This window comes from Ochotona curzoniae, unplaced genomic scaffold, assembly GCF_017591425.1.
Source record: "Ochotona curzoniae isolate NIBS_2020 unplaced genomic scaffold, NIBS_Ocur_1.0 contig_3498, whole genome shotgun sequence".
Lineage (NCBI taxonomy): Eukaryota > Metazoa > Chordata > Mammalia > Lagomorpha > Ochotonidae > Ochotona > Ochotona curzoniae.
This window is the reverse complement of record NW_024465885.1, coordinates 20512501-20538546: the sequence shown is the minus strand read 5'-3', so window position 1 is coordinate 20538546 and position 26046 is coordinate 20512501. Positions and strand designations below refer to the sequence as shown.

Here is a 26046-nt window from a genome sequence, read left to right as displayed (position 1 = left end):
CATTATGATCACTTGGGGAGTGAATCATCAGATGGAAGATCTTTCCTCCTCTTTGTATATCCACCTTTCCAATAAAAATGAATAAATCCTGAACAAACAAAAATGAATAAATATGTTCTCTCTGTTACAGTCAAAAATGTTCCATATGATATCACCTTGGGCTTTTTCTCATTGTGCCCCAATCTCTCTTTTCTCCCAGGTTTGTTTGTTTTTGCTGCTACTGTTGCTTCATCTCACTTCTTTTTATAATCAACCTCTTTCCAATTCTTGGCTCAGGACCTTTGCATAAACTAATTTATATTTTGCAAAACTAATCTGATCATATATAATTAATATTCTTAGCCTATTTTTGATCGGCTGACTCTTCCATGGCATAAGAACATCAACTGAAATTTTAGCAACTTTGTAGCGAGATCTATTTCTTTATTTGCATTTCTTTGTTTTTAGTAACACTTTTTATATTCTAAGTTCTTGGTGGACAAAAAGCATTTCTAACTTGGTTTTTTTTTAAAGATTTATATTTTTATTGGAAAGGCAGATATACAGAGAGGAGAGACAGAGAGGAAAATCTTCTGTCCTATGATTCACTCCCCAAGTCAGCACAACGGCCGATGCTATGCCAATCCAAAGCCAGGAGCCTCTTCCGGGTCTCCCACATGGGTTCAGGGTCCCAAAGCTTAGCTTTTTGCCGTCCTCGACTGCTTTCCCGGGCCACAGGCAGGGAGCTGGATGGGAAGCGGGGCTGCTGGGATTAGAACCGGCACCCATAAGGGATCCTGGGCGTGCAAGGCGAGGACCTTAACCATTGCGCCACCACGCCTGGCCCCATTTCTAACTTGTATCCCTAGCACCTTCTACATGTATCCCTAGTGTAGCAAGACACACATTTATTGAATTAATTGAATTAATTAACACCATTGATGTGTATGATGTACACAAATCCATTAAAATACAAAATATAATTTTAAAACATAACATTGTGTTATTTCTGTGGTTCATATGACTTGTTTCAGCAGAAATTAAGTGCTATTAAATTATATATATATTCATGTCACATTTCATAATTCAGAGTTCGAATAGAAAAGTCATTTGTGTGAATCTTTTCAGTAAAGAACTATATGTTTAATGAACCAATGCAATCATTTTAACTTTCTGCAGAGAATAATACAGTAAAAGAATATTATCAAAGAGACAATTTGAATCATAATTAATAGAATTTTGTGATTATGAAATATGAATGTATATTGCAGAATCCAAAAGAAAAAAATCATGCCATATATGTTAACTATACTCATCCATATCATAAAATTAACAGAAAACAATCAATCAGGCTGTATTTGATTTGAATTGGTATGTTTTCCATTTAGAATCAGAGCACACAGGATGAAAAGCAGTTTGAAATCTTATTTTCTCAATTAATGACTTTTCTCATAATCTTGATGTCTGTTAGTCGTATTTCATGTATTTGAGTATTTGAAGCAATTGCATATTTAAAATTAGGCACCTAATGGCATTTCCTTCATATTCTTCCTGTTTTATAATTGATTTGCCGCTATATTTTATTAGAATCTTACTTTTAGTTGAAGTTATTTTGTATTTAAAGATATATTACAATTCACTATTACTTATTACTTCTCTATATCAACTTTCTAATACATACTGAAATGGAACAAATACATATTTCTAATTTTCTGCTTTTAACATTTAGATTTAATTTTTTCTCAGCAACTTCAATTTTCAACAGTTATGTCCATAGCTTTATTTTTGCCTCTGCAAGATTGATTATTGTGCACTCAGCATTATCCCCCTTATTCTATCTTCAGAAGAGCCCTGCCATCGGTGTATTCCTTTCCAGAATGTTTCCTCCAGATTGGCATCTCAATTCAGAACTTAGTTACGTGGTTGAGTTTCTCTGTGATTCTGGTCATCAGTTTCTTTTCTCTGGGAGGCTGCCTTTCAGATGTTCATCAGTTAGCCAGTAAAGTTAGTCAGATCTGGGTCTTGTTCACCCACCCTGAAAACAGTGTACTGGGAAGATAAAATGACTTCATGCACACATGATAATAACCAGGTAAGCCTGTTCCAAAGTTGCCAATATCTTTTTTTTTAAACCTTTATTCTTTTTTATTGTTTTGCTAGGTAGTCTTGCTTTTAAAATTCTTTATTTGCATTTTGATTCCTCCAAAATAAAGAGAATGAAATTATATTTGTATAGAAAGCAGAGTTCCCAGATGAATATCAATGTGAAAAATTCACTGAATTCTCATCTTTAAAGTATCATAAATGCTCATTCGATAAAATGTTATTTGAATGAAGAAACTGAAAACATCTTGAGACATCCTATATAGAATTTGTGAAAAAAACACACACAAAATACATTTTACATTTTTATCTCTAATATCTAGTTCACTCTAAAGCTGCAAATATGTATATTTTGTCTAATTTATAAAGACTGCTGTATATGAACAATTCTGATTGTTTTTGCATTTCTGAATGATAAACAGATAAACTACTAATGAAAGAATTGAGTTTGTGTTTCCATGTGACTTAAAAAATGTTGCAGTTATTATTTTTAATCAGATAATGCTTTAAAACATCCGGAGGCCATATAACCAGTACCCAGGAACATGAAGCAGACATAAACAAAAATTCTCGAGAGTTTATCAGTATTCTATGAAAATTGCAATTTCCAAAAATGTAAATTGAGAGTTATGCTAATACCAGAGTCATTTAAAAAGACATCTATTTTGTGTAGAAGGAATGACTTTTCTGGGAATATTAACCAAAGTTGCAATGTATTATCATACAAAACAATTTTTGCAATGGAGAGGAAAGCATTGATATTTTACTTTGCCTATGTTTCACATTTCTCCAGGGTCAGCACTGATCCTGATGATGGTTGAGAATTAGCTCTAATTATAAATCCCAACACAGACATATTCATTGTAGCTAGTTTTGACAAAGTGTAATATAGTTAATTGGGTCACCTACGCAGTGTCACTGTGTAAGTCAGTCAGAAATAATCCAGTTTTTCTGTAGGTTCCAGCAATTATAATGAGTGGCTTGGAAAACTCTGGTTCAATTCTGGAAAAGCAAAAGGGGTGAAATTTCTACAGGAGAATTATAATTCTCTGGTCAGGAGCTGTGGGAGTCACTGTAAATCTGAAAGAGCCTTTTGTCATGAATCTGAAGCCAACCAAGGACTGGGGCCAAGCTTAGGGCACACAAGAGTTTTTCTTTCTGGAATGGGTAGCAGAATGGACCATGCACAAAGGCCATAGTGAAGTCTGTGATCTGGTCTACAGGATTTCAAATGCTGAAGCTGCCAAGTTGGAACTGTTGTTCTCTGATATCAGAAAGAGAAAGCCCTTCCAACCTTTCTTGGCCTTGCAAGACATGCTACCAGCCAACTTTGTCTCTTCCCAGCTTTAGTTTGGCAGTTGCAATGGAAAACAGGTCTCCAAAGTGCTTCCTGTCTCTATGGAAACTGGCAAGCAGCACCAGATGGATGGCCATGCACCACGGTGGCAGGGCAGACATGTGGCATAGGAGGTGGAGACCAGGTGTTGCATTCTACAAAGGCAGGCTGAATCCTGCAAGAATGAAGTTGAATGAAAGAACAATACAATTATATCCTATGGATATAATTGGGAAAACTTAGAAAACTAGACTAAAATGACTAGGAATAGAGATGGCGAAGTATTTCAAAGAACAGAGGAATACTCCATGAGTGGAAATACGGTGTCCTTAGCTATCAGTCTTAATTTTTCCTCTAATTTCCTTTCTCACATGATGGAGCATTACTCTATCTTCTCTCTAGAATTTTAAGCCTGCATTAATGACATTTTTGCTTTTCCATCCAACAGGCTTTAATATGCAATATGTGTCTCAGCTACACAAGTACTGAGCCACAACTTTCCCATTAGAAGGTTATTTGTTTAAAATGCCTTCTGTAATTTAGTGGAAGTAATAGCATGCTGTGTGTGCATTTGGATATATTTTTAGACTTTAATTTAGCTACCAAGAATGATGTTGAACTTTCTAAGATGAAGGTTCTTTGTATAAATATCCCAAGGCATTTGATGGAACGGGAGAGAGGGAGAGAGACAGACAGAGCCCAAAGCCAACACTTAGAGATTCACATGAGAGACCCAAAGATCTGCAGCAGCCCAGCTCCATCCATTGCAACCATCTGGGAGTTGAATCAGCAGATGGAAGACCTCTCTCTCTCTCTCTCTCTCTGACAATGCAATTCAAATGAAGGAAAATTTTGAAAAAATACCCACCAGCAAATATGTTAGATTTACTTAAAAAACAAAAATAGTTGCCTATTTTGTTCATTTATTTGTTTCCTGTTTAAGAAATATTAACTTATTTTGCACCTACATTGGTAAGAGTGTTTTTCACAATAAAGATGTAACAATCTCATGAGAACAGCATTTTGAGTTGAAATAGGGTTCTTTTGGAACACAAAAATATATTAGAAATCATACCCAAATCCTAATGTGTGCTATTTGATTCAGATGGCAGTATCTATTGAATGAAATACTTTCATAGAAGAATATGACACTTCCCAGTAAGCATAGTATTCATGTCCAAAATAAAAGCTCAGAATATATGTCCCTGCTTATCCTATGAGACTTGTGATTTTTTTTTTTATTCACAAAGTGTATCTTAAATGCTGTTCCTGTCTTATTTTCATGTGTTTCCTTTTTCTGTTTCTAAGTCTCCCTTTTTTCTTACAAATTTTTGTTCTGTTTCTGGAAGAAAAATATAACGAGACTTCCCCAGTTGCTATTACACAGTCCACAATATATGACCATTTACCCTGAATAAAATTTTGACTGTAACTCTATCCCTCTCAGAGGTACAAACTCCAAGCTCTGCTTACCTGTCAAGATAGCTCTCAGTCTGATTACTGCTGGTGGTGTATAAAGCACTCATGTGCAGTGTGCAGTGATGCAATGCCCTGGCCCACATTGGATTCACAGTACCAGAAGAGATATAGAGGAAACCACCACTTTCACTCATTACCCATTCAAGAGATAGTGAAGCTTGAATGGTACTGTGTCATACTTTGAGATCAGTGCAAAAACATGCATCTTCACCTGCTTGCTGCCTTTTGAAAATACTGCTGATTTCAAAGATCTCTTCTCACTGCTCACCTTATTGCTTCTCTCATTCGCTAAAGGCTAACACCAAGGGTAAAAGATTATCATCTTAGAATATGCTTCTATACGTCCTGTGTGACAGTGTGTGAGGTTCTAGCTGATCAGACAGTGAAGGCATGCATGCAGTGTGTGAAGGAAGCAGAGTTCTTACTGGGGTTAGCAGGAATCAAGAACAGTTCATTTGATTTTGAACTTTGTAATTCGTAGCAACTACAAGAAAGGTTGGCATAATTGTATTCCTAATTACAATGCAGATGGAAATATTAAAGAAATAATGCCAGCTGCTCAGTCCGCTATTTAAAGATAGGGCAAGAAGAACTAGTTTTTTTTTTCCAGGATATTGAATTATATCTCTTAATTAAAATGTCTTCCATGACAATAAATTAGCAAATTATTTCTGTGTAACTAGTGATAGTAGCCCAAATCATTTTCTACCACTGGCTAGCCAGAGCAAAATAAACTTTGCAGCCTGAAGAAAAGTTAGCAATTCCAGATCACTTTCCACAGATTTGAGAGGGAAGAAAGGGTTCCCATTTGGAGGAATTTAATTGGAGGAAAGTGTGTTGGGGTAAGTGAGAAAAATGTGTGCACTGTGCCCTGAGACATCAGTAATGACTTTCAGTGGGGTGTTATAAATATTTAATGTGTTCCACAGGGAAAATCACTAACTTGTAATGTTTGCCAATTTCCATGGTGAAAATACTCCCTCGGTGGTCAATTTCAAGCTATCAACGTATGTCACTAAGCAAAAATTTGGAAGAGTTCTATTCAGTTGTCAGAAGCTTGTTGAATAGTCTATTACATTTTTTTTTGTTCTTGGATTTAAAATAATCCTTCACTTGTTAATAACAGGTTTAGAAGATCTTAATACACCTCCATTGTTCAGTAGGTGAGATCTCAGGGCAGCCTACAGGACAGCAAAATCTGGATCTTCTCCTTCCTAGTTATGTATATTTTGGGCACAAAATGTAAGTTCTCTGTGTATTAGTTCCCTTATCTTCAAGGTAAACATGATAAGAAAATTATAATACTATGGCTATCATTCATACAGGAAATGAACTTTAAATACTATTAAGTTACCTAGAGTACTGTTAACAGTAATTAAGACTACCTACAAGTTTTTTTCATGCGTCTATATCTGGTTTAGGAGTGGCTGAGCCTTGAGATAATACCAGAGAAGCACTATATTGAAGTTAATGCTAGTGAAAGAGAATTTAGATCAAGAAAGGAAAACAAAACAATTTTGGAAGCACAGCAGTCCATTAAGTAGGCCTTTTCCCAAGTATTTAAGAAATGTTGCAAATAACTTTGTTTTCATCTTAGTGCATGATTTTGCACAGCTCTGCGATTTAGTGCTGAATTTTAGGAGCTTAAGTTGTGTTATCCATACCTGGTTTTGCTTACCATCTTATATATCTTTTGAAATACATCATGTATTTCCAATGTAACCTTAAGTCTTAAACCAATATGTTTTGGTATTAATAAAGCTTTTATGATTAAAATTTCCATGTTTTCTTCTTAGTGACTGATACTATCTGTTTCTGCCTTTCCATTACAACCAAGGAAAAATGCAGCAGATTTGAATTTCCTTTACACTTTCTGCTGCTGCAATTTTCTGTAAGAATGCCAATCTCTATTCTAAGCAGGTGCATTCACTTTGGACAAAGAACACCTATTGAAAATTTCAACTTAATACAAAAATTTAAAAAACAATTGGAGGCTATGCACCGATCAAATAATAAGAGTAGGTATATTCAAGGAATAAAGAGAGTGATGAGTGTTGGTTGCTTGAAAACGAACCAGAATATGAATTTCCAAAGTGAAAATTGTATTTTTTCTAAATCTCAGTCTATGCTGTTTAGATAAGAATGGTTTCTCTGACTTCTAGGATAGTAGTAATTTAGTCAAGGCCAGGATTATTTTTTAATGTTCTCACTGATGCAAGCAGTGTACTTTAAAAATCCCTGTAGATGGAAAATAAGAGATGTTTTATTTTCCACTTCAAGGCTTCTTAATCAACAAATCACTTACTGTCTTCCCAATTTCTTAGCATATTGCTCTTCCACTATTCTTTATTCAAATTTTGATCCATATAGTAAAAAAAAGTAGTTTTTCTAAAGTATCTACATAATGAATAATTTAAGATTAAATTCTTACTTTGGTAGCATACTAATATGGCTAAATGGAAAATTGACTGTAGGGATTTTATGTTGCAATCTCAGGTTATTGGAGTCTTGCTACTTAAAAGTCAAGTCCCATGTGTAGAGAAGATGGATGGAAGCTATCCTAAAACTAGAAGGAAGATACAAACACACACACACACACACACACACTTACACAAATATGGCATTTAAAAATTTATAATGAGCATGATTTTTCATTATCTAACAAAGACAAAGTTACATATTTTATAAAAATAAGATCTCAAAGGGATAGTATTTTTGGGTATTTAAGTGTTGTTGAAACTTGCATGCTATCTGAATGATTTTAGAATTGTAAAGTTTCATTGTTAAGACGATTATTCACTTTTTTATTATTGACATTTAAACAGATAATGGTATTATATTTATGGAAAGATAAGAATAAAAATGTTTATCTCTTGGAATAAACTCCAAATGGTTCATTGACTTTGGTTCACCACGGAAAAAATCATTTAACTCCTAGGGTCAGTTTGCCCATCTGTGAAATGAGAAGGGTGATATTTTCTTACGGGGATGTTTTGAAAACTGTTTTGCAAATCCAGTGGAAGAAATTGATGCAAACACCAGTGATTTTTTTTTCCATGTCTTCAAAAAATCAGACAATATCGTTTATGTCCCAGTTGATGATCAAAATGTCATCTGGGTTGAATCAAATTATTACCTCCAGATTTTTCTATATTTACAATGTATCAAAAGTAGGGAATCTATGAAAAGTGTTCTAAAACATTCTGGGCTTCATGAGCTATTAATCTGTAATAATTATTCCTTCATTTTTTGGTCTTAGCCTATGTATGCAATTTTTCTTTTTTAGTATGGTTTTTATCTCACCTCACTTCATAAGATTGATAGTTTCTCTGTGTCTCTCTGGCAGAGGTCACCTTAGAGCTGAAGGCAAAACACATCCCTCTATGGCTCCTGTTGACTTTCAAGTAAACTATCAAAGAATTTTTTCCAGGCATCTCCTAACCTCAATTTTGAAACTCCACCCTAAAGATCACAGCGAGATATTCAGGGGGGTTGCCATAGTGACACTGATAGGTTGGCATTGAGAAGATAAAGCTATGGATATCAGATTTTTAAATTTGATAGCTTTAATTATATAACATGGTCATGAACCTCTGTGCTTGTGTCATTTATGTCTGGAAAGAAATTTTCCCTTCAGCCTCCTCTGTCTTTTCTGGCGCCAATCAACAAGCTTCTTGGTCATAAGATTTTTTTATGTCAATAGCTCCTGCACTGCTTCAAGTGGTGCTTGTGGTAATTGACAGAATCATTACAAAACTAAAGAAGAAATGGGAAATATACTTCAGGGGTGTGATTCAGCCATTCTAATGTTCTTGCATATGTAAACTGGCCTTGATGTATGAACTATCCTGCTCACATATCCTGACTCTAAGAAAGCTCTTTCTACCTTTGTTGCTCAGGGCTTATCTTTCCACAATGGCCTGGCAGAGTTTATCTCCAGATAATTTTGCAGCAGTAAAAAATTTTGTCCTCTGTTACTATGAGAATGGATTTTTTGTTAACCACTAGAAATGCACTGATTGATTGCATTTGTTGCATTAATTAGCCCAGTAGATTAATATGACACATATAAGGTAGAAAACTTGGTAAGGCACATTGACAAGGGTCATTTAAGAAAGAATCTGTAACTTTCAGATTATAAAATAAATCTATGTTCATTAGAGAATATTAACAAGAATATTACCTTTATCTGGTGAACTGGGATAATCACTTCAATGTTCTTATGATTGTGCTACAATGTAAATATTTCTTAAGAGATAGTTGCATTGTTTTACCTAACACATTTTTAATTTCTGCAAACAACTGTGTCTATAATACAGCTTCATAAAAAATGAGTCTCTTTTGATTCCCTTATGCAGAAATTGAATCTAAAATTCTAGTGTTCATATTTCTTAAACTTTATTCAGAATTATAAAATCTAAATGGAGGTATTTTTTTTTCTTCTGTTTTAGAGTGTTCAGTTCTTCCAAAAGTATTACACAAAGCCAAGGATAATTAATGATCATTATGCTTCTATTTGAATAAATGTCTTTATTCATACTTACTGTTTTTTTTTTTAAAGGATATATTTTGGAACTTTTAAGAAAGTAAAAAGGAATTCCATTGTTACGACAATAGTGGTTGTCCTTTGTTAAGAATTTTCAATTATCTTTTTGTCTTTTGTAAAATATAGTTTTGTTGCTGTTTGATTGGTTTATATTTTATTTTAAGTGAGAATTTATGTTCAACAGAAGTCTTGGGAAGTTAATAAATTTATAACTTTCATTTAATCATCACTCTTTTGAATCTCCTTTTTAGGTAGCCAAGGGCAGTTTCCATTAACGCAGAATGTAACTGTTGTTGAAGGCGGAACTGCAATTTTGACCTGCAGAGTTGATCAAAATGATAACACCTCCCTCCAGTGGTCAAATCCAGCTCAACAGACTCTGTACTTTGATGACAAGAAAGGTGAATATATTTTCATTTAAATATTCTAATCATATTCTGATATATTCTAATTATAATGAATGTACTTTTTCTGAGATCATTCAAATTAGCCTTTTTGATTATGAAACTAATGCTGCTTTTATTTAAACATGTTAAATATTAAATACTTCAGTTTGCAAGTCATAAACATTAACAATCACCTATGTCAACTTTTTAATAAACAGAATTATTCTATTTCAAAAGTAGTTTTAAGCTTCTTTCTAAAAAATGCTGTATTTTCCTTCTTAAGCTGACTTACATAGATATAGAATATATTTTACTTAGTTCTGGAGTAGAATGCTATTTTGGTTGATTTCATATATTTTGGAGATGCTATATTATTTTTGAAAGTTTGATGTTTTATGTTCACAAATAACAAATCATGATAAGATCTCTAGACTATGAGATAAAGAAATTCTGTGTTTTCAAAATATGCTGAAATTAACTAATAAGAAGTAACTAATTGAAATGGAATTAAATTGATTAATTATAAATCATAATTTAATAACAGATTTTGATTAATCTTCATTTAAGTAGCAGGAAAATTTAAAAATGTAATTCAAAATCTTTGTCTCAGAACAACAACATGTTATAGCCTCAGAAGAAAAAATGAGTGCATTAATGATATTGAAAATATTAAGTTGTTTGTTAAATAAATTTAAATCATACAAAATATAAATCTATTCATATTTTAACTGTTCAGTATAGTTTTATTACCTGGGTTTCTTTTCTTTATAAGTAATATTGAGATAATTTATATCAGTTTCATTTTAACCACAGAATGCACTCAATTATAATGGAGTACATATTCCCGCTTTAACGTGCACTATGGAAGGACGTAGCAGTACAGTGACTGGAGTTGTCACTTGGTGTAACTGAATTCCTGTAACAGAGAGTCTTGTTTTCAATGATTGTGGACATTGGAAATGTTGAAATCTCCAGGGCAGATTTTCACTTTAGATGCCAAGGGTAGAAATTATGTTACAATTCAAGCCCAAAGGTAAAGGACTCTAGATTTTCTCTGAAGCCATCAGCTAACTGGAAGAGATATGTCTACCTTACAGAGAAACCCATTTTGTTCAAATGTTGCTGTATGTTAAAGTTGTTGTTTCCTCTTCTACTTTTTTTTTTCCTCCTGAAGGGTAATTATAAAAAAAAAAAAATCCATGCTGCATTTGGAGTATTTGGCAATGAATTACTGCATGTTTCTACTGCCATAAGACCTAAATACATCTGATCAAATAGTTCTGCCCCTCCCCTTTCTCTTCCTCCTGCTCTTTTCCAACCTCCTTCTTCTCCCCTTGCCTTCATCCTCTCGTTTTCTTATCATCTGCCTTCCTCCTTATTTCCTCTTTGTCCCCCCTGCTCAACTCCATGCTTCCCCTCTACCAATAATCATGTCAGTTTAGAAATCCAACTTTAGGGAAAACAGCTCTATATCACAGTCTTTTATTCAACTTATATTTAAGATTGAAAAAAAAAAATGTTGAAACATCCCAATACTGGTGCACATTGCTGAAGGTGTCTGGAGAACTCTTCAGACAATTCTTCTTGTGTAGTTAGCACTAAGAATCACTGGATGCATAATCTGAAACTGAAATAAGAGTCGTTGTGTAAATGAAGTTTTTAACTACAGCACTTGCAGAAGCTATAGTCATTTGGGAAACAGGCATTCCATTTTCTCCCTTGCAACTTTGTCCGATGTTCATCTGCACAAGTATGGTTGCTGCAGTCTCTGTAACCAAAGTTTAACTTTTGCTCTTTGGTTCCGACATAACTCAGACTGCTTTTACATTCAAGCTAAGACTGGGCAGGGCCTTCAGTGGGGTGTAACAGGTTAATCTGCCCATTGTAATGCTAGTATCCAATATGTACTCTGTTTCAAGTTGCCACTGCAGTACTACTAATCCAGCATGATTGTGATGTACCTGGGAAAGCAGCAAAGGCGGCTCAAGTATGGGACCCTTGATTGGGTGCCTAAGCCCTAAGGGAAGGCTTGGTTGAAGTTCCTGGTTTCTAGCTTAGGTCTGTTTCACTCCTGGACAATTTGTCCATTTTGGAAGTAAACCAACAGATGGAGGATCAATCTCTCTCTCTCTCTCCCTCTCTCTCTCTCTTTTTCACTCTCTCTCTCTTTCTTCTTCTTCTTTTTGACTACATCTCTTTATCCCTCTTTGTAGCTCTGCTACAGAGAGATTTACTTATTTATTCTAAATACATAAATGCTTTTTTACATATGAAAAAGAGAAGACATGGGATTTTTAAGAGATTAGACAGATAAACACAGAAAGTAGAATTAGATGGAAGAACTGTAATATGGACAATTTAAAAAAATCTTTCATTTTGAATTCCTTATATTTGATAGACATTATTTATCAGAAATTCTTGAGACCAATATGTTGCACAGGAATTGAACCATTAACATGTGAGGGAATAAGAAAATCAGATTATAATTCATTGAAAAGTATATTGATTTAATATTTTTTATTATTTTACATCAGTTGATTACTAGGAACTGAACAAAACGAAGGGAAAAAAGAAACAAGAGTGCCAAAAATCTACCATACTATACACACGTACACGCAAACACAAGCATGACAATTCACAGAAGGAAAGAAGGAAGAAGGAGGGAGCCAGCTTCTCAGGAAAACAGCAGGTGCCACACACCGCCCATTGCTAGTGCAGTTATCCACTCCAAGACACTATGAGTAGCCTTTTGTACTACATAAGGTTGCAGAACTATAAGGGTACTGACTGGGAGAATAAGCAAATTCAGAGTAGCAATTCACTGGCTTTATTAGAATTGGCAAAGTCTTGTTTTATTGATGCTATAAGCAGATGTATGCTGTGAGTAGACAACTGGTGGTCAACTAAAGATTTAAGCTAAACACGCCTTCTTAGGTGTCTCTGTCAAAAAACTTGGATGTGAATAATTAAGAATCTCCTAATTTATTGGATATTGTTCAGTAAGGTGATACTAGTACTGTCATATTTTTTTGACTCAGGGAAAATAAAATAGAAGGCATCAGATTCAGGCTTATGTTACTTTTTAGAGGTTTAATGTGAACATAGATTTTCCTATTTATAGCTGTTACAAAATCGAGGGTCAAGCACTTAAAGAAATTTGTAGATATTAGCAGACACACCAAAGCCTGGAGTTAAGCATTATGACCTTTTATTTTCATTTATTTGTGTATTTATGTATGTATTTATTTATTATTATTTATTTATTGGCATGAATCTCACTACTGTATTAGAGATAGTAGAAAGTGTTTGGAGAACAGTAGATACAAAGAGATAGAGGAAAAAGTAAAAGCCATTGCAATGCCACTTGAATGCTGTGTGATATTTTGAAACAGAAATTTTAAAAAACCAATTACATCATTTTGTAACTTCTCTGTAGGTATAGTGGATAAAAGCAATTGTCATGCAAAAACTGATCACTTCATACTTGGGAGGAACAATTTCTTCCTGTTACAAACACTTTTAACTATCATCTGCGAGAAGATATACTCAACACACACAATCTCTGTGTGCCAGTATTTGTTTTTATATAAAACTGTAAGACATGTTACTTCTGTGATAGTTTCCTTTACAGCAGTTTTGCTTTCTGAATTATTTTTCATTGGCCCTAAAAATCATCTGAAGGATGAAAATAACCCATTAGGGGTATAGCCTAAATTATCAGTGTTAATTAGGAAATTATTCTGATAATAATTTTGCATTGCTGCTGGGAACAATGGGAGGGGAATAATATGTTCTAAAGCAAGAAGTGGTAATGAAAAAAAAAAAAAGATGAGATTCACCTAAAATGGAGCACCTTGTCCTGGCTCCAAACCAGTTTATACTGCCTGGAAGTATCTATTTCCACAACTAGTATCAATCACATTGACAGACATTAAAACATTAAAGATTAGCTCACTGAAGTGAAGCTAAAAAGCTGATACTACACTTCCTTATGTTTTCTTTTAGAAAACCAACTATTAGAGGCATATGCACAGCAAAGGCTTGCAATTAATGACAGTTACACCACACTGGATAATAGTTAAATAAAGCTAAAAGTATTAAATGACTTTCAACATTGTAACTCAATAATCCTATATTGTAGGAATGTCTACTTATGCATGAAGAGACTAAGGTTTATGCATGTTAATATCCTGAGTCATAAATGAAGCAATGATGAGTTTTTTGCAAGTCTAATTTACTTCATGTATTTCTTTCTATTTTAGCATTTTGTTTTATTTTACTTTACTCATTTTACTTTTAAGAAGAAAAACTTATGGTTTATTTTGTGTCTCTTGTAGAGTTATGGTCTCTGTAATTGATCTCTTCAATAAAACTTATGTAATGTTGAAACACTCCTATAATAATTGCATAGGTACTCGAAAATTATCTTGAAATTGGGTACACATCATGCAAGTTGGAAGCAGATTTGTTATGAAATAAAATCCTTAGCACTAAAGAAGAATAGGCAGATTTTTATGGAGATTAAGTCATGACTTAGTAAATTGGCAAAGATGATGCAGCACCAAGGACCTAGCAGAATCAAGAAGCAGTCTTGGCCTTGGTACTATACGAGGGATGAGATGCGGAAGGTAGAGCAATGCAGTTCCTTGTGATTGAGGATGGTGTAATGTGGCATATACTAATCTACTTCTCTCCCTCCTGACCTCTGTCCTCATCTCAGTACATTCAAATGTTTCTGTTCAGATAATGTTCATTCTGTTTCTCCTTGATTCTATGTGTCATTCTGTGTTTGTACCTTTGGTGAAGAGATTTTTCGTGGAGAGAAATCAATTACAACAATATCATTCCTTACTTTAATTTTTTAAACACCGTTGCATAAATGTAGTATGTGTACTTGTTAATGTGCTCATAGAGTACAAGATACTATGATTAAAAATGATGTATGATTTAAAATGATTAATATTATAAAGCATTAATATTAAAAATACTAATGATTTTTTTAATTCCTGCAAATTCTAATTAACTAAAAAATAATTTCCTTGGTTTATATAATTATTACCAATGTCTTTAGTCTTATGTGGTATGTGCCCAGCAATATCAGGAAATACACAGGGTTAATAATACGCTTTAATTATTGACATTTACATGGTAAGTTACATGATAAGTTTTATGGCAATTTACATGATAAGTTAAGCTCTAATAGTATCAGGATGGAAATTTGACATTCAAATCCATACATATCAGCCTAACTAGTATCTATAAATTTTAATTACCAGACATTTTAGAAGCCTGTACAATTTCCATACTTCTGTTTCATTTTATTTCCTTTATACTTTGTTTAATTTTCTAATATTTCTGATTTTTTTTAAATAAGCATTAATGTAATATTTTTCTTCAACTAGATCAGGTGTCAGTGTCTGTAATTTCAAAATATGTTTTTTTGAATAAGCATCTTTAATGTAGGGTTGCACATTGTGTGGGCATGAAGAATTGTAAGCCAGTGCATGTATTCTGTTTCCTAGCTTGTTTCTTTAGTCTCAGCAGGCATCTATGAGAAATCCTTGCAAAGAGCAGTAAAGGAGCTTGTTTCAGTTCAGTTGAAGAAATATGGATGTTTCTATTACCTGGCTTTATATCCATATCTACTGAGACCACTGAGTGAAGTGGAATACAGTTGGAAAATGCAGAGGAAAAATGATTAGTGATTGGTTGGAAGGCACTGTGTTACTTTCGAAATTTAGAAGGCAATGAATTGGGTTAGGCTAGAAAAAAAGCTACAGTACACATGTAATGCAGAAAGTTAAACTTGTAATTTGTATAAAGAGATTATAAAACCATGATAACAAGAAGGAAAAATGAGAGGAGGAAAAAATAGGGAAGATGGAGGGCTGAGTCTCTATACCTATAAAAACTTACTGCAAAAAATGTAAAACAAAAGCAGTTTTACAAATTGCGATGAATATGAAGTTTCACAGTTTCTTCCATTACTTATAGCTCAATCTTCAATTTTAACTAATTAATGTACGTAAGAGAGAGAAAGAAACTAGTAGACAGAGACAGAAAGCTCACATCACAGGTTATACTTTCCTCTCAAATGCCTGAGATAGGCAAGATGGAAAGGAGTCAGGGACTCAACCCAGGTTACCCGTAGTAGTGGAAGGGACTTAAAATCTTTAATCATTAAACCTGCCTCACAGGGTCTACAGTAAGAAGAAGCTGGAGTCGGTGCAATAGCCAGGCACTGAACTCTGATGTCTCAACCAATGTCTCAACCATTAAGCTAAATGCCTACTCCAATCTTTTTTCCCCCAATGGAGAGAAATTTGTACAAAGAAAGACTGAGTGAGCAATATTTACAATAGTTGCTTGTTGATAAATATAGTATCTAGCACCTTTAGTCTCTAATGGATACAATTTTTGTTTATTAGTGTTTCCTAATTTCTTAAGAGTCTTACGATCATAGCTCATTAACATTTTAAACATTGTAGAAGCTGAGTGTGTGAGGTTGACAAGCTTGGTAGTAAGAGTCACACTTGACACTCACATACATCATGGATTGGAATGTGAATCTGCCTTTACTGATTCTGTGAATGGATGTCAAACCCAGGCACTATACCCTCTTCAGGCCAATGTGTTGTGAAGGGTCATCTTCTCCAATACCCAGGTGTGCATTAAACTCTCTGAAGTGTTGTGTTTTTCCTTCAGTGCAGTGAAACATGAAAACCCATAACAAAAACTCAAATAAAATTTTAGAATCTGCATTTATAAATGATATATATAAAATTGTAAATTATATATATATAAATATATATATGTAATTATAGGTATAGATATAGAGAGATTCCATTCTCTTGTTCCTTCTCTCAGAATGGGGTTGTACCAAAGCAGGTAGCTGAGAAATCTCCCAAATACTGAGTCATCACATTTTGTCCCCCTGTAATTAGCAGGAAGCTGGAATCAGTACCAGAGCCAACAACGCAACACACCGATATGGAATGCAAACATGCTAACTGGCAACTTAGCTATGAGGTCAAATAACACCCTAGAGGATACTTTACTGGAATAATAGCAATTTAATCCCACAATTTATTGGGTTCTATAACTACATTGAAAGTGAAAATGAATGATCCTTTTAATAGAAACCTTGAGTTGTTCCTGAAGGGGCATTAGGGGAAAACACATACTGGTCAGGAGCACATAATTGAGAAAAAAAAGAAGTCTCTCCTTTAGCTTTGTCATTTTTTTTATTTAATGATTTTTAATGTATTAATTTGCAAAGTAGTTAGTGAAAGGGGATGTAAGAAAGGGAGAGAGAAAGAGAGAGGTGACAGAGAGAAGCTGAATGGATGGTGAAAGAGAGATCACCATTTACTGATTTACCCCACAGTAACCAGGAACAAGAGTGAAACTCCATCCAGATATGCCTCGCTGGTGCAAGGACCCAAGGAATTTAGTTATTTTTTTTATTGTTTTCCCAGAAACTTTAGCAGAGAACTAAATTAGAAAGGAGCAACCAGGATTCAAATTTGCGCCCATTTGGAATGCTCAGAACACAGGTGGTGCTTTAACCATCATATTGTGGTTCTAGTCATCCCACTTCCAGTTTTTCTTACATTTCATATCATGTAGTAACTGAGAAATTTTCAGAAGACACCATTACCTGGAGTGTTATCTGTGCATTTGTGTGACAAAGTATGGAAGAGTGAGAAGGGAGTCTGTTTAGGGCCAATACTGAAGCTGCTTTAACTAATTTGTTTCTCCCTTTACTAACAATGGTCTAATACTACTTCCTCTACAAATACTGGATTACTAGATTTAATAGTGTAACTTCCTTTCAGATTTTTCATTAACAACTTGGTGTTTGTATGCAGGTAATTTTGCTTCTACCATTCTGTAGACTTAGCATTGCTTTTGTTACATATTTCAGCATATCAGCCATAACATAATTTTCAAGAGTCAGAAGCACTTCTATCACTTTAGTTTTAGAAGAGGACAAAAAGACAAAAATTAACTTCCATTTCAAACAAGAAGTCACTGAGCATAAACAGAATAAATAGGTAAATTGTACCTTGTTTGAGAGTGATGAAAATTGTGAAGAAACAAAGATCAGGGAAGGAAGATTAGAAATACTGCCTGCCATAAGTTATAAAAGTATCATTAAAATTGCTGCACAGTGTCTGTTGGGATAGAGAGTCAAGCAGTGGAGTGGCCCACTTGATGCATCCTCTAGCAGAGAGAAGATGAGGACAATACAATAGGAAAGTAAGTAGATGGGCTCTTCTTAGCCATGCAGGAAATATGGATTTTTTTTTAACGATGAATTGAGAAATTATGGGAGAGTGTTCAAAAGAGGAGTAAGGTGATGTGATGAATATTCACAGCATCATGCTGGCTGTCATGAGTACTGACTATGCAATGGGAAAGAAGGTCAACATGGCAATCAATCAGACACCTGGTGCAATAATCCAGGCTGAAGATGAAGCTAGTTCAGATCTTAGAAGTAGCAATAAAGGTTGAACTTTCTGTGTATTTCAGTGTAGAGCAAATTTTTTAACAAGTACAGCAAACAGGACCCATCAGTGACAAGAATATGGCCTTGAAGAATCAAAAAAATGATTATGATTGATGTCCTAAAGTATTGGTTCCAATATCTGAAATAACAGATTGGGAAACAGAGAAACTATCCATGGGAGAGGTGGTGGGTGCATCCAGACTGGGGAAGTTTAGGCTTCACCCTATAATATTTAAACATACAAGAAGTAATTATATAATAGGGAACTTGGGTAAATGAGTCTAGGAAATTGAAAGTTTAGCATAGATTTGGCTTGATGGCTTTACAAAAGTAAAAAGAGGATTTAGGGAAAAGCAATTTAAGGACTGGACCTTGGAAACAATCAGGAATAACACTCAAGAAGATTAGGGAAAACAGCATCCCAATTATGAATTAAAGCAATTTTCATTTTTGTGTTTGTAAAAATGATAATAGCTGATGTTTGGTCTTTATAATATTTCAGAAATCATGATAGAATTAGCTATCTAGGCAAACTACAATATTTTCTTTTTAAAGATTTGTTTTATATTTATTGGAACGTCAGATTTACAGAGAGAAGGAGAGGCACGTAAAGATCTTTCATCTGCTGGTTCATTCCAGAAGTAGCTGTAATGACCGAGAAGTAGCTGTAATGACCGAGCTAAGCTCACCAGAATCCAGAAGCCAGGAGATTCTTCCATGACTCCCACATGCGGGCAAGATACTAGTGAAGTATTAGAAAAGAAAATAATAAGGCAAACAAAATGTGAGTTCCAACATGTCATTAATACATTCTGAAAACATCACATATGAGAAAAACAAATTCATTTAAAATTCCATGTTTTCATTGAGTGTGGCATATCAGCAATAATGTAGGAAATTATCACACTTACACTTTGTTATTTCACAATCAAAAATAAATCTTTCTGAAAGAATCAGTAATTGTTTATATGAACCTCACGTAAGAACACTTTAAAGAAACATTATACAGACATACACTCATACCTTTAATTTTAACATTTTCTTTGTGTTATATTATTAGCTATCGCAGAAAATTGTTGAGCCTCAGGCAAGAGTGTTAATAGGAATGGAAGAAGAGATTTTGAAGGGATTTCAGAAAGCTTAGGATATTCATTTTGATCTTTAAGCCAAAATGAAGGAAATTTTGCTACATTTTTAAAATTCCTCTTCTATCCAGCATTGGTAGTCAAATCCAGTGAATTTTTTTTCTCTCCAGGCAGAGTTAAATACATTTTTGCTAAAATAAATTGATTCAGGATCTATAATTTTCTACATGCAAATCTTTTCTGATATAATATAAAATACAAAATATGCTATCATTATTGTAAGGAAATCTATTATAATTTCTTTACATGTGCAATTTAAAGGTTGTCACCAATACTAAAGATGTTGTACACAATTTGTAGGTTGTGGCATAAGTGATTGCAAAAGCCCTGTTGGCTAAGCATCTATATTTGTTTGATTTAGTGAGTTTGCCTACCACTGAAAAACAGTCTGTGTTCTTTGCAAGAAGTAGTAAGATAACCAAGGATATCAAAAAGAAAAAGTTGGCTTTCCATGTATCTGATATGAGGAAATAAATTACTTCTTCAGGGTAAAACTAAGAGTTCTTTTTTTGCTTTGTTTTGTTTTTTCTTTTTCTTTTCTTTTTTTTTTTTTTAGTTATTTTAACATTCTCAGTAGAGAATATGTGTTGTGCCTCAGCATGCCCGATCATTGCTTATAATTAATTTCCATACAATCACATTACACAAAGAACAATATTGAATTCAAAAATTGGCCTTCACATACTCCTGTAAACTCAAAATATTTTACTTAGTGCTAACAATGCTGATGTTCCACATAGGTTTAGTTCAATAGAATGTTTTTTCATAAAAACATGGAACATTAATTTATGACCTCTGCTAGCTACTAATCTAACATTCCAAAGTGTTTTTGTATTTTAGCTTGCCAATCTTCTTCCACCAAAACAAATAAACAAACAAAAAAGCAACTGAAACAAAGATCCGATTTGCTGACACATAACCTCCATTTGGAAATCATGACAATGTCAAGTTACTAAACAAGTTTGAACTTATCTGTTCTCAATTTCTATGTGTATTTCTATGTGAGAACCTAATAAAACTTTGAAAACTGACACTGTGAGAAGCAATACTGTGTACGAGGTGGAGATACTGCCAAATTTGCAGAAGTATTGTTTAGACTATCAACAATCTTGGATAAATGCATATCAAGTATTTATTTTAGTACAAAACATTTACTTGAAAGGAGCTATTACATTTCATTATATAATTATAGTTCATTTTAGGCAAACTTAAAGTTGCAGAAAGGTAAACAAAATTGTGTCTGAACTGCAGAAGTGGATAGTCTTATAGAGAAATGTACCACTCTGCCTAAAGCTATGCAACTACACCATGATATGTAAATATTTAGGTATGTAATTGAAAAAACTACATCCCGTAAAAATAAATAGCTGTGCTGGAGTGACAAGTTCATAGGCAGAAACAGTATAGCCAATTAGACATATGAGATAAAACTCAAAACAGGACATGAATATGGGCATTGTCTGGAAAAGACAGAATTAGCAGTACAGAGTTTAAAACAGTGCTGACAATTGTATACATTTTACTGTCGTCCTTTATCCGGCTCTGACACATTTTGCAGCCACACAGAATGTGCTTGGGAATAGCAGATAACATATTTAGCTGAGAGTGTTTAAAAGCATTCTGTCACAATGGAAATATTCCTCTTGTTATGCAACGGTTCACTATAAGATTACTGAGGCAGAGTTTGGTGGTTTGCTTTAGGATGTGATATCTGGGATACAGCAAGGACGTGAAACACCCTTTGCTTAACAGCAGTTTCATGTCTCAGGGAGAGTAAATGGAACTGAGAGTAGAAAGTTTAGAGTTAACTTATAGAACAAGGATGACAAGCAGGATAAATCTAACAAATTTGGGGTGAGGTTACAGTTACCAGGTGTTTTGAGACAGATGGTTGAGGGATGCTGTGCTGTGTTTTGCACCGGGAGGGTCTAGATGGCAATGTTAGATGTAAGGAATTAGAACTTACGTAGAGTGCATGACTAAGAATATAGGCAGGCTAGAGACCCCTTTCATTCATACCTTAGGATGAGAAATATGCAGTCTGTGGAAATCATTTTTAAATTTTAAAATGCTTGAAACTTTAAATTAGCCCCAAATGTCAGAAGAGGAAAAACCTGTTCACAAAATGGCTGTCTCTCTCCCCACCCAACACATCTCCTTTTGGCCCTTGTATGTTTGCTTGTTGAATTGAGCTGCTACTTTTCCCAAATGGAGCACAGTGGAATCACAAAGAACGGAGGACAGAAATTAGCAACATGGTTAGGAAATGAAAGGATGATTCCAGGAAATGACGGAAATTTTTAACTCATGTTGGTAACAAACAGAATGCATAGTCAAGGGGAGAAGTGAAACAGGGGTTGATGACAATTAACCATGACAGGTTTTGACCTTCTCTGTGTATGATGCACTGGTAAGAAGGGATTTCAAGAAGAAAAGAGTTATAAGAATTGAAATGATGAAACACTAGCTTTCTTTTGAAAGCATTCAAAAGGATTTATTTTTCACGTGATTTTCATCATTATACTATTTGCTGAAACTGAAACAAAATTAAAGATGTGCAATGTATGACTGAGCAACAATGAGAAGATACTGTCTACTTGCTCTACACTTGACACTATGTGTAACTTAATCTGTAACCAACATACGCAGCCACTCCGAAAACCTAAAGGAATGCCGATGTCCTGCTTCCCCAATCCTGATATCTCCTGTCATTTTAATATGGAATTCTGGGCTCATAGGAAAATGCAGTTCTTAGGGACAGTGCACTTAAACCGTAGGGGAAGTGCACAGGAGATGCAATTGACAAAAATCAAACATCACCAAATGAGTATCAAAATCAATCAGTAACTAAACTTTTAAGGTATATTTGTATAATCTGGCAAATACATTGTATTGTATATTTTTAATGAACATTATTTAAGCCACAATACACAGATGTTCTAAAAAATCAGTCCAAGCTCATTCTCATTGCTATAATACTTTCTAGATGTTTAGTTCACAGGATTGTATTAACTTTTTTACAAATTTTAATAAATAATTGCTATATTTCATACTTCAGTTAATATATCTAAGCAAGTAAACAGCTGTAGCAAAGAGATTAATTTTATAATTGTCATGACAACTAAATCACTGATTTCTTAAAACAATTCTCATCTGTTATTCATCTCTTATTATATATTTCCAAGTGATTATCAATCACTTAAAATGGAGCATTGTGCAGGACCAACAAGTTAAATCTAGGATACATGGAATTATGGGCAAGCCTGACTACAGTTTGTAAAGCTGACCACTGCACTGCTTAATACACAAACACTTTTAAACTTAATGATTACTTTGCATTCTACTTTTGTTAAAATAATGACAAATCACAAGTTTTGATTTCAATCACTAAAATAACAGTAATAAATGAATAATTTTCTTGACAGTAGAGTTTCTATAGTTCTTTTTGTTCCAAACAAATTTGTGTATTAGTTATCATTTCAGGAATAGCAAATGTAAATAATATAGTTTTTTCTTTTTGCAAGAGGCAGAAGTTAACAGAAACTGTGAAATACTTTCTCCTTTTCTTAATTGCAAGTTGAAAAGATCCTCCCACAGTTATGGAATGATAGTGGGGAAATGAAGGGTAAGAGGCTGAATGGAATAAATATTTTCCCTTTGAATGGAACCATAGGGAATTTCCAAAAGATTTACAACCACACTGGCTCATTGATTACTCAGATGGCATAAAGATATTCTCAGTGTGTGCTCCTTTTTCCTAATGAAAAAGACAATTAACCTACCTCAAAATGGATATTAAAATTTTTATTTTTATTAAATGGAGAGCTCTATTTAACCCATTTGGAGAATTTAACCCCGCTACTTGGAAATTGAGACTACTTTTGAAGAACTATTACAGCAATTACAAATCAAGTGGAAGATAAAAGTGATTTAGTGTTGTTAAGTTCTGATTGCAAGAGAAGTGTAGTCAGGAACTGAATGAATTCTTTGTGGTGCAGAGTTAAGGCAGAAAATTCTAATTCCACTACGTTTCCAAAATTGATCTTAAAATAGAGAGTCACACAAGTAGGAGGGAAACCGTACCAACAATGCTGAAAAGCACCTTTAAAACCCCTTCAGTAACCTTAAAGAGAAGAGTTTGAGAAGTCACAGTAGGTTTCAGTGAGATAATTTTTTTTTCTTGAATGAAATTGAACATTCACGTAAGTGAATTATTATTTTTGAAAAACATAATATTAAAGCACATGACCATAAAAACTTGATAGCCCTCCAGCAATGTTTGTAGAAAAGTGATTTTTTACACATGAAGCAGAAGATTATGACTAAATGTTCATGCATTTTTCAAATGTGAATTTTATTATTTTTTTCAGGTGTGTTTAGTAAAATAGGCAAGCTGTATTGAATAGTGGGCTGGATAGATGCCTAGAAGTGCTATATTTTTCTCTATTATCAAATAAATTAAGGAAATTAGAACTGTAGAAATTAAATTCAGTTTCATCAAATTAGGCAATGGAGGCTTATCCTATTTATAGAAAAATTAGTCACTTTCTATTTGTCCTAATTTATAAATTCTACTTGTTTTGTTGCAAAGAAATCAGGACAAGGACTATTAAATAAGAGATTATAAGAAATGTTCAAGAAAAAGTTTTAAAAGAGGTATATTCCTGAGCCAAATTTTAGTGTGCTTAGAAAGAATAGTTCAACAGGTTAGGACTAAAAATATTTATTGATATTTTTCCTAAACGTATGTAGTCACAGGAAGAAATCTCAACACATTTCTACAATAATATTTCTATATCCAATGTGTGCAACATGGTGATTTTCGTACATATATCAATTACGTACTCATTATCATGATCAAATAACTTAATACTCATATAACCACCCAAACTGTATGTTCAAGACTAAGTTATGTATTTAATAACTGGAATTAATTGCCTTTTCACCAACATGTCTTCATTTCTTTCCTCACCCCAGTAGCCCCTGGTAGATTTCGCACTACCCTCTTCTCTGAGACACACTTGTTTAGCATGTAAGTGGGACAGTGTGTTATCTCTGTGTGCATTTGTGCTTGGTTTATTGCATGTATAGGGTGTCCCCTCACCCCATGCACAAGTCATAGTATTTGATTTTTGAGACTGGATAATGTACAATCATGAATGTATACGCAATAGTCTTTATCCATTCACCCCTAGGGATTTATGTTGTTTTCTGGTCTTATCACTAGGAATGATGCGTTTGACAGTACAGAGATTTCTTCACTATATCAGTCTCATTATTTTGATTATGTATTCAGTAGTGCAATCAGCAATTAAAGAGATGTTTTTCTTTTTCTTTTAAAAATATTTATTTATTTCTGTGTGTGAATTTATTTCTTTGTTTGTTTGTTTGTTTGGTTATTCATTGGAAAGTCAGAAGGGAGAGAGAGAAAAGAGAAAAGGTTCTTCCACCTGCTGGTTCACTCCCCACACAGCCACAACTGCCAGCCAGAGCTAAGCTGAGCAGAAGCTAGGAGTTTCTCCCAAGTTTCCCACATGGATGCAATCTCCCAAGGCCATCCTCTACTGCTTTCCCAAGTCACAAACAATGAGGTGGAAGGGAAGTTAGGACCGGAAGCTGTGCCCCTATGGGGATCCTGGCACTTGCAAGTGAGGACATTAGCAACCTAGGCTACTGTGCCAAGCCCTGTTTTTTGTTTTGTTTTTTTTTTTTAACAAGCCTTTTTAGAATTTTAGAGAATAGTTTACATGTCCATCAACATTAAACAAGGGTTTTTTTTATCCACTCCTCATCTCTTCTCCTTTGAAAATAGTTATTCTAACAGCCATCAGAGCTAGATTTTATTGTGGTTTTGATTTCATTTGTTTGATGATTGCTAATATTAAGCACTTTTTCAGATACTTATTACCATTTTCATGTGTTCTTTGCAAAATTATCTCTTGAGGTTTTTGCATATTTTAGACATCATTTTATTGCTATTATCATAATGATTATCATTACTACCCAGTAGTGCAAGTTCCAGATACAATTTGGTTATCAACCCTTTTTCAGCCGCATGTTCTCTTACTATAATTCATTGCATGTTCACTTTGATCATTACTTCATTTGCTCTGCTGAGAATAATTTGATTTGGCCCACACCTGTTCACTTTAGATTTTGTTGCTTGCATTTCATGTCATATTGAGTATAAAAAAGTCTCTACCTGTGATAAGCACCTTAAATCCTATGTTTTCCTCTACATTTGCATGCAATTACTCAACATGGATCACTCTTACCATTGTATATGGCATAAGAGACAGGTCCAGTTGCATTCTTTCATATGGATATTCTCTTTCCCAACATTATATAAGGAAGACGTTCCTTTTTTCTTCTTGTTCTGTGGGCAACCTTGTCAAAGATTAGTTGATCATGTATCTGCAGGTTTCTTTGTGTGCTCTCTATTCTGTTCTGATGATCTACATGTCTGTTTTTATTCTAGAAATGTAGTATTTTAATTGCTATAACTTAATAATAAGTTTAAAATCAGGGACTTGGATGCCACCAGTACTTTTTCATCTTTT

The 26046-nt window shown here is 34.0% G+C and overlaps 1 protein-coding gene across 2 annotated transcripts in view; it reads left to right on the top strand.

Annotated features, from left to right (window-relative positions):
- CADM2 (cell adhesion molecule 2) overlaps positions 1–26046 on the top strand; it is a 954869-nt gene that overhangs the window by 752740 nt on the left and 176083 nt on the right. For both annotated transcript variants that reach the window (XM_040980623.1, XM_040980622.1), the window contains one exon: positions 9695–9844. In XM_040980623.1, the coding sequence (XP_040836557.1) occupies positions 9695–9844 (150 nt within the window). The remainder of the gene's footprint in view (positions 1–9694; positions 9845–26046) is intronic.